We start from the raw sequence: 9,792 nt of genomic DNA, 5'->3' as shown, positions 1-9,792 counted from the left end.
ACATATATATATATATATATATATATATATATATACACACACACATACACACACACGTACATGCACACACACACACACTCACACACACACACACACACACACACACACACACACACACACACACACACACACACACACACACACACACACACACACATGCACACACGCGCGCGCATATATAAATACATATATACATAAATATTGTATATGTATGTATATATATATTTATATTATATATATATATATAATATATATATACATATATATATACATATATATATAGAAGAGAGAGAGAGAGAGAGAGAGAAGAGAGAGAGAGAGAGAGAGAAGAGAGAGAGAGAGAGAGAGAGAGAGAGAGAGATAAATGGATAGATAGATAGATATAGAGATGTTGCTATATAGATAAACAGACGAATGAGCATAGATAAACACTGATAATATATAAGACGCAGACTCAACAAGAAAATCTCCATGAGTGATGAGGTATCGGCTTTGTGACCTGTTCACCTTAAATGCGATTCAAGGCAGCGTTGGCAAGACCCCGTTTCTGTTTAGATTTTTTAGGCTATATTCTCAGTAATATAGGACGTTGGAATTATTAATGTTATTGAATTTGACGAAATTATTAGGATCCTATTAAAGCATGATAGATAAATTCGTTACATTGATGTGTGTATGTGTGTGCGTGTTATGCGTGTGTGTGTATATGCGTGTGTGCGTGCTGGTTTGGGCTTATGTATACATATATGTATACGTGAATTTCTGCAGTTAATTTTCGGACGCTGCTAACGACTTTTGTTGAGGCAAAACATATAAGTTTAGTCCAACGTGATACAATACAAATCTTGCAATAAGGTAAAATAGTCAGGGAGAGTGTTGTGATAATCTGTCAAACAGCTTAATTGTTGGTCAAAAGCTACTTTACCTTACCGTGAAAATGGCCAAACTGATAACCCTGCTTGTATTTGTTAAGTACCAGTGACTCATTAAAATAATTTCATGACCGAACCTCGCCAACATTATTTGTGAGTTTCTCTGATAAAATACGGTGTCGTGTTGTTAAAATGGCAGAAAACCCCACTACACACAAAGGATTGTTACATGATGGGGCTATTGTACATATAGATGATTCTCCTTATGAATATTTTAGCTGATTTACACACGTAAATTTCCATATTTTGCTATGAATGGATTACATTTTTACATTCAAAGCAGGGCAAAATGATATTATTGACATGCATGTATAAACATACATACAGGCCTATGTGTGGTACATAAATGCATTTTATATGCAAACGTACCCACACAACACACACACACACACACGCACACACACACACACACACACACACACACACACACACACACACACACACACACACACACACACACAGAGAGAGAGAGAGAGAGAGAGAGAGAGAGAGAGAGAGAGAGAGAGAGAGAGAGAGAGAGAGAGAGAGAGAGAGAGAGAGAGAGAGAGAGAGGCAGACAAACAGATAGATACACAAATGGACAGACAGACACAGGATTAAAGACAGAAAAAGAGAAAGATAGAGATAGAGAACAATTAATCCGAACTCAGCTCATTTCACAGTACCTCGAGCTTCGCTGGGGCTCTCGCCTGCTGCGGAAGATGGTGACGGTGCTCCAGCTGGCCAACATGTTCCTCTACCTTGGCATTGCTTTGTACGCCCCCTCGCTCGCCCTCTCCTCCGTCACGCCCATCCCCACCAACATCTCCGTCATCGTCCTTGGCCTCGTCTGCACCTTCTACGCGTCTGTTGTAAGTTGTTAAGATAATTTCTACTGTGGGGAGTTGGACTAACTAGGGTGGAAATGGACAGTACTTCGTCTCAAGTGAAGGGACACGAACTGAATGAAAAGGTTGACGTTTTACGTTCATATTCCTCTCCGTGATCTTTTAAAAGTAACGATACTCTATTACATAAATGTGGCAGTGATATTTATTAGCCTAGACATCTACTGTAGGCTTTTCCTGTCCATTACATCAAAACAATTAAAAAGAAATACAAAACTTAATACCAAAAAACATTTATCTATCACTTACAAAAGAAAATACAAAACTATACCAAAATTATATTTCTCTCTTTGCTTAACAAATTAACGAGAATACCTCCCGTCACCCAGGGAGGGGCGAAGGCAGTAGTGTACACCGACACCTTCCAGACTCTCGTGATGGTCGTAGGGGTGATCGTGGTCATCATCCAGGGTTGCGTGGAGGTCGGAGGAGGACCTGCAGTGTGGGAGATTAACAGAGAAAATGGGAGGATTGAGTTCTTCAAGTGAGACTGATATAATGGTTTTCACATTTGTTGCTGGGTTATGGCATGTTTAAGATTGGCATATATTGTTACTGATTGTTTTAACTTTAATAGCTGTCGATGTAATAATTAATCACCATAGAGTGGCGAGATAAGGATTGCGTGATGTACTTAGCTTGATAAGATAATTTGCAGTAATTTAACTGTGACAACTGTTTCAAGGTTTCTGATGTCATTGATGCTATTACCCACACCTTTTCCTATCCAGTCTTAAGATTTACAGTATATTTCGCACCTTTTTTCTCTCTTTCTATGTTCCAAGTACCCCAATTCATCATGTAATTATTCCCTCACCTCCCTTTTCTTCTTCTGTTTCTGTCCTCAAATTCATCATATTTATTACCGAATTCCTCTCGCACTTCCTTTTTTACATCTGTTTATATTTCTTTCCCAGTTCCTCACACTTCCCCTTTCCTTTTCTTTGCTGCCTTTGCATCATCCTATCTATTCCCTAATCCCTCTCTCGCCTTCCACTCTCTCCCTTCAGCATGGACCCGAACCCCCTCGTGCGACACACTTTCATGACGACGACCATTTTGGGAATCTACATGTCCATCAGTATGCAGGGGACGTCTCAGGCCCAGTACCAGCGATGGGCCTCCGTCGAGAACATCAGACAAGTCTACCTGTGAGGCTATGTAGAGAAAAAAATTGTATTGAAATATGTTGTGACCTGAAAAAATCTTATAGTCAGTGCTCAATGCTTATTGTGAGACGTTTTGGGTGTCTCATTTCGGTGATCGAGAGTTGTGAAAAAATCTATATCCGTGAATTACGACAAGCATTAAGTTTCCTGAGAAGAAACTTTATGACATGATCCAAATTATAATAGCAACAAAGGCAATTCTCCAGTAACATATAACCAAAACGCATCCTTCTTTCCTTTAGGGTAATGGCTATCAACATCTTTGGCTTGATGGTCCTTTGGTCTCTCATAAATTTTGCTGGCCTGGTTGTCTTCGCTGTGTACGCTGACTGTGACCCTTTTTCAGCAGGTTGGATTCAGAAAATAGACCAGGTAAGGCCACTATGATGGCTTTTTCTTCTGAACGGCTTTGTCCCATATAACATGTTCAAGTTATTCTCAAAGCACGCATTGCAAGATCAGTATAAACTCATTTGGAATAAATAAAGCGGTGATACTCGGGGCTGTTTGATGATGAGGATATTACACTGTAATTCTGTCTGGAATTTTATGTTTTATGAAGAAATCTTAAAAATATATTAGATTAGACAGCATTCAGCTTCTAAACTTCATGTGAAGAGGAACCAGAAAGGCCGTCCCTTTCCTAGTATGCTGGTCCATTTCCTTCCTTTTTTCTATTTCTCTGTTCATTAAATACATGCACTTATAAAATGAATAATGAACAATCTCTTAAATACCCCTTACTTAAAAAATCACGAAGACCTAAGTTTCATCCAGTTAAAAAGTCAAGATAAGGATGTCACGAATAATCCTTTAAATCCATCTCTCTGTGTGCCCCTTTGTTCAACAGGTCACGGCTTACTTCGTCGTGGACAAGCTCGGTTATCTCAAGGGAATTCCAGGACTTTTCGTGGCGGCTGTCTATAGTGGAGTCCTCAGGTGAGATAATCCTCAGCCTGGTTGTGATAGGAGGTGAAGTTGGGAAGGGGGGCGGGGATGAAGATAAAGGGACGGAAGAAAATGGATAGAGAAAAAAGAAAAACGAAATTTTAAGAGAAAGTACTTGACTCAGCATATTGGGTGTAGATTTGGGTAATGATTATATTTGAGGTGAATTTGTGAGAAGAGAGAAACAGAGGGGGAGGTCTAGTGCCATCTGCGGTCATTCAAACGCAACATAGTGGCCCTTGGGGCGCACTCGCCAAAATGCTCACCTGAACATTGGCGTTGAACGTTTCCAAACTTCGACAGACTCGCTTGAAAGGGTATCAGGCGCATTCGGCTCCGGACTCGTCATACCAGACCGTGGAATGATCCTTGGCTAACAGAGGCTTTGATACTCTGAGTTATGCTTTGTAGACGAACATGGCTATAAAGCTGTCTCTCGGGTAACTCTGTCAGCAAAAACTTTTTCCTGCTCATGTCGACAAAAAATGTTCCTGTAAGTCGGCAGCAGGACTGACTGGAAAGCACGGTCCTAGCAGATGTGGAGCAACACGTCTGTGTGTGCTTAGGTATGTGTTGGTTGGACGGCAGCTGTAGCCCAAACGGTTCAGTGTTGTTGACATGTTTAATTTCCTGCCGTTTAGCTTTTAGTGTTTCTTTCCGCTTTGGTCAAGATTCCTGCTACAGCGACGAGTGGTCCTTTACGATACTAGATGATCTTTTTATATGGTGAAGAAATGGAAATGCCCTTGGGAATGGGCATGTATGTTTGTTCTGGTTGAAACAGCAATCAAGCCTTTTCCAGAAGAACAAACTTTTAGTGGTATTTTCGCCTTTGCGAGGGGCTTCCCCATGTCAAAAAGATTTGATTTTGAAAGGAATGGGGTCACTTGTTCATGTTTTGCCTTCTTGATCATAGAAGGAGATATAGAGAGCCACCTTCCAAGAAGCGGTAACGTAATAGCATGGGTAGTGAACAATTGGCTAAAGGGAAATCAGTCTAGATGCTATTTTGACAAATGAATGTTGCAAGGCGGTTAAAGGGAGACGATAAAGGTGTTCCCACTAGCCTATCAATTTTCTACATAGTTTTGTAAAGGCGTTTGAGGGATGGTTTGCCTAATCTTTGGCATCTTTCAGTGCATTTGCAAGGAGGCACTCTCTGGGCCCCAGAAACACATCCCCTGCGGGAGATACAGGTCTGCCCACGTCCAAGCAAGTCCAGTTCACCAGAAGATGCTAAGAAATCTACCCTAACACCAGGGAAATGTAGACACGGGAGATGTAGGGTATAGGGCGCGTGTCTTATTGAAGCATGAAAGATTGTAACGAGAACTTTGAGATACTGAAGTAACAAAAAATATACCTGAGCAAGAGTTGCAGGCCGTATGCTGCTGCGGTGTCAAAATCTCTCTAGAAGAAACCGCAGTAAAAACTTGAGATCAAAGACCTACGACCTGCCTTGGTTGTGATATATAGGTCCATGGCCTCTTTAAAATATAATCACGTTGGGGATTAATGCCAATACTGTGTATAACAAGGTGTTTCATGATGATAATATATAAGAAAAGGTATAACGCTGATGGACCCCCCCCCTCCTGCTATTGTTATATTTATCATCATCACATGTCCAACAAAAATAATATTCGGTGATTTTACACACAGCTCAGTTTCGTCCCATCTCAATGCCATGGCTGCCATGTTATGGGAAGATTTACTGCTCGCTTTCAGGACTTTCAAGAATTACACTCCGACGAAAGCCAAAAATGCAAATATCATTATATGTGAGTCCAACTTCTTTTCCTCTACTGTCACTATATACTATTTTAATCATATGTTTTATTGTTGCTTTGTATATATATATATATATATATATATATATATATATATATATATATATATATATATATATATATATATATATATATATATATATATATATATATATATATATATGCATATATATACATATGTATATTAAATATATATATATATATATATATATATAATATATATATATATATAATAATATATAATATATATATATTATTATATATATAGATATATATAATTTTATATATAATATATATATGATAATAATATATATATATAGTATATATATATAATATATATATATATATTATATATATATATAATATATATATATATATATGTGTGTGTGTGTGTGTGTGTGTGTGTGTGTGTGTGTGTGTGTGCGTGTGTTTACTCATTCCTATTAGAATGCCCTAATTAGTTTCACCATGTTACGGGAACCTAATCATTCTTTCTACGCCGCCCTGTCCTGAGTACCTTCGTAAAGGTCCTTCCCTCACCCTCCCCGGTCTCCTCTCGCCCTCCGCAGCAATGCTGATCGGCGTGCTCTCCACCGTCCTGGGCGTTCTGGCTGGGAAAATGGGCGGCCTCGTGCAAGTCGCCTATTCCATTGCGGGCGGTTTGGGCGGTCCTATTTCCGGGGTTATACTTACTGGTGTCCTTTGCCCCTGGGTCAAGGCTGTGGTGAGCAGACATATTTTGAACGAATTTTCCCCTCCCCCTTTTTTGGGATTATGCATGTATTTATTTTTATTCATTTGGTTATTTACTTATTTATTTACTTGTCTGTTTTTTTTCTGTTGATTTATTAATTAAAGGAGGAGGGAGCACTTTAGTTGGTTTATTTTTCTTCAGGAGTTTTCCTATTTCTTTCTAATTTATTTTTTAGAGGAATATTCAAAGACTCACATAAATCTCCTTTTACAGTTATTTTTCACTTTTACAGATTTGTTTCGTTTCCGTTATTGCGATTATATATGCTGTTGTGAGTCTGATATAGTTCATTAAAAAAATAATCTAAACGTGATTCTAGAGTTGAGTTGAACGCACAATGTTAGGAGAATTACACCCACGCTTCTAGAGCGCAGTATCCAAACTTATCTAAATACTTTCTAACTAATGTTTCTCTGTTTTTTTTTTTCTTTTTTAGCAAAACATATTTCTTAAAAATAATACTCAACGCTAACTGGTCCATCCTAACACCATCAGAGCGCCATTTCGGGATTCCTCTGCGGCGTCGCCCTCAACTTGTGGATAGTGATCGGAAACTTCTTGTACGCCCCCCCGACGCCCTTGCTGCCTCTCTCGACCGAAGGCTGCCCCGGGGCCAATGCCACCGCCATGCCCTTCACGTCCTCTACGGCCTTCGCGACGACCACAGCAGATCCAGGACCTTCTGACCCGTGAGTCGGTTCCGTAGGATGTTGGGGTCGCTTTCTTGGTCTGACAGTTTTGCTCTCCTTTTCTCTGAGCCTTTTTTTCTGTCGCTTTCTCCGTCTTTATTATTTTGTCTCTATCTTTCTTGTTCTTTCTCGCTTTTTCTTTGTCTCTGTTTCTGTTTTTGTCTCTGTCTGTCTCTGTCTCTGTCTGTCTGTCACTCTCCCTCTCTCTTTCTCTTTCAACAGTGTTCTCTACTTGAGACCTGATTTTGTGTTTGTGTTAATAGATTAACCACGAACCCAGCATGGAAGATGGCCAATTTCAGATAAATACCAATTATACAAGCATAATTTTCAAAATATTTAAGCTCTTTGAGAAAAAATTGAAAAATGTGCTCAGCCTTAACCTCAATCACTCCATAACATTTAACAAACTCAATTTTCCCCAAACAACATTTATTTCTCATGCTTTTTCCTTTCCATCGCGTTTACCGATATTAATACCCGTCATGTACCCACAGCGCGGAGGTGTTCCCTCTGTACCTCCTCTCCTACTGCCTGTTCGGAGCCATTGGAGTTCTCAGCACGATCGTCATGTCAAACCTTGCCACCTGCGTCTTCGGTTAGTCGACGCGGATTCGGGAATTTTGATTACTGGCGTCTTTGTTGTTCCTGCAGTGATCATCATTATCGTCACTGTCATTATCATTATCATCATCATCATCATCATCATTATCATCATCATCATCATCATCATCATCATCATTATCATCATCATCATCATCATCATCATCATCATCATCATCATCATCATCATCATCATCATCATCATCATCATCATCATCATCATCATCATCATCATCATTTTTGTTTGTTATTATTATTATTACTGTTGTTATTATTAATACTATTACTATTCTATTTGTTATTCTTTATTGTTATTATTAGTGTTGCCATTATTATTAGTGGCATTATCACCATTATTGTTATTGTTATCCTCCACCTCCTCCTCCTCCTCCTCCTCCTCCTCCTCCTCCTCATCATCATCATTTCCATCCTCATTATTATCATCATCATCATCGTTATTATTATCATAATTATTTTAATATAATAATTTTTCAAAATCACGATAACCATCATGATTTCCTGATAATGCAATTAACAATAGAGATCATTAATGCTAATGTAATTTATCATTATAATTTTTATTGATATTATGGCCATTATCACTATGTGTACTATCATCATCAACATCAGTGTTATTGATATTATTACAAAGGTTCCATTTTTAATTCTTTCAGGTGTGTCCAAAAAGTCAGATGTTCTAGAAAAAACAGTTAACAAAACTAGTCTAAAAATCTACCTCTGGATGACATCAAAATCGGACAGTTCCTCCCTCAACGATGACACAGAAAGCGGGAGTAAGATGGGAGACTTCGGTATTTCCAAGGAGAGTATCACCACAAGCAAACCAGATACGGGTACTGGTGAAAAGCGTGGTATAGATAATCCAGTGACGGTTGACGATTCCATATGAATAATTTATTTATCTATTTATTTATTTTTATTTTTATTTATTTTATTTTATTTTTTTATCAGACCATTAGTGATTAGTTTCAACCAGAGTCCTGTCAGAATCATAAAACATTTCGAGGCATGTATTATGTCTAGATATACAACCGATAGTTATACTATTGTTCGATTATTTCGGAGGATGATGAGAAGGTGAGATAGTTTTCTTTACCACTGTTAGCTTCAAGCAGTGGTAAAGAGATCCGTTGTTAAATATTCGGGCCAACCACTCAGTGACGTCACTGATAGCGGAATGAACAGTGTTCATTGTGACAAATGTAGAAAAAGGCCTGGGTGAGAGTAAATCTCTTGTGCTGTGAAAACACGCACGCGCGCGCGCACACACACACACACACACACACACACACACACACACACACACACACACACACACACACACACACACACACACACACACACACACACACACACAGAGAGAGAGAGAGAGAGAGAGAGAGAGAGAGAGAGAGAGAGAGAGCGCGTGCGCGAAAATTATTGGGAAAGGTTTTCGTAACAGCATTTCCCGAAGCTCGGGTTTTCGGGTTGTGGACTTTCGGTAGCCCCCTATATCTTATAGAAGCTTTTAAATATTCGGGGCCACCAGGAAAATACTAGTCACGGTTGCCCGTGTCTGTCGACATAGGGCTGCATCCTTGCCGCAGTGTAGGCCTACGTCATAATAAAGTAACCAAGCTTAAACCATGCCCAGGCAAAACAAGGAAGACGTTTACGGAGACTGATACACTTAACCAGCATGTTGCAGGTAGGGACCCATTTATTGCATCCAGTGAAATCAAGAAGAAAGAGAGAGATAGAGAGAAAAAAAAAACTCAGAACGTCTAAAAGATGTGGAAGAACGAACCATCCGGGACTGCCTCCACCGTGACTGGAATCTGCCCGCGCGAAAGACCACACCAAAACCTCTTCCCAGCAAGAGTGTGAAGCGCAATTGACTGATGTTTTGCAACTAGGACAAGAGGTTGACTCCGGAGCAGTGGAAGGTCTTGTTTGTACGAAAATACCATCAAATGTGTAAGAAGCTCGAAAACAGTGTGGTGTCCAGCTAGAAGTAACA

General features: G+C 39.3%; 1 protein-coding gene across 1 annotated transcript in view; it reads left to right on the top strand.

Moving 5' to 3' along the window:
• Positions 1–9,068, top strand: part of LOC119581101 (sodium-coupled monocarboxylate transporter 1-like) — a 10,887-nt gene extending 1,819 nt beyond the window's left edge. The window contains exons 4-13 of the mRNA XM_037929424.1: positions 1,595–1,783; positions 2,149–2,303; positions 2,830–2,970; positions 3,231–3,360; positions 3,839–3,927; positions 5,599–5,717; positions 6,296–6,450; positions 6,976–7,169; positions 7,667–7,767; positions 8,447–9,068. Of these exons, the coding sequence (XP_037785352.1) occupies positions 1,595–1,783; positions 2,149–2,303; positions 2,830–2,970; positions 3,231–3,360; positions 3,839–3,927; positions 5,599–5,717; positions 6,296–6,450; positions 6,976–7,169; positions 7,667–7,767; positions 8,447–8,682 (1,509 nt within the window). The 3' untranslated portion in view covers positions 8,683–9,068. The remainder of the gene's footprint in view (positions 1–1,594; positions 1,784–2,148; positions 2,304–2,829; positions 2,971–3,230; positions 3,361–3,838; positions 3,928–5,598; positions 5,718–6,295; positions 6,451–6,975; positions 7,170–7,666; positions 7,768–8,446) is intronic.
• The last annotated feature ends 724 nt before the right edge of the window (positions 9,069–9,792 follow it).

Source organism: Penaeus monodon, chromosome 14 (genome assembly GCF_015228065.2).
Source record: "Penaeus monodon isolate SGIC_2016 chromosome 14, NSTDA_Pmon_1, whole genome shotgun sequence".
Classification (NCBI taxonomy): domain Eukaryota; kingdom Metazoa; phylum Arthropoda; class Malacostraca; order Decapoda; family Penaeidae; genus Penaeus; species Penaeus monodon.
This window is presented reverse-complemented; position numbering and strand designations above follow the sequence as displayed.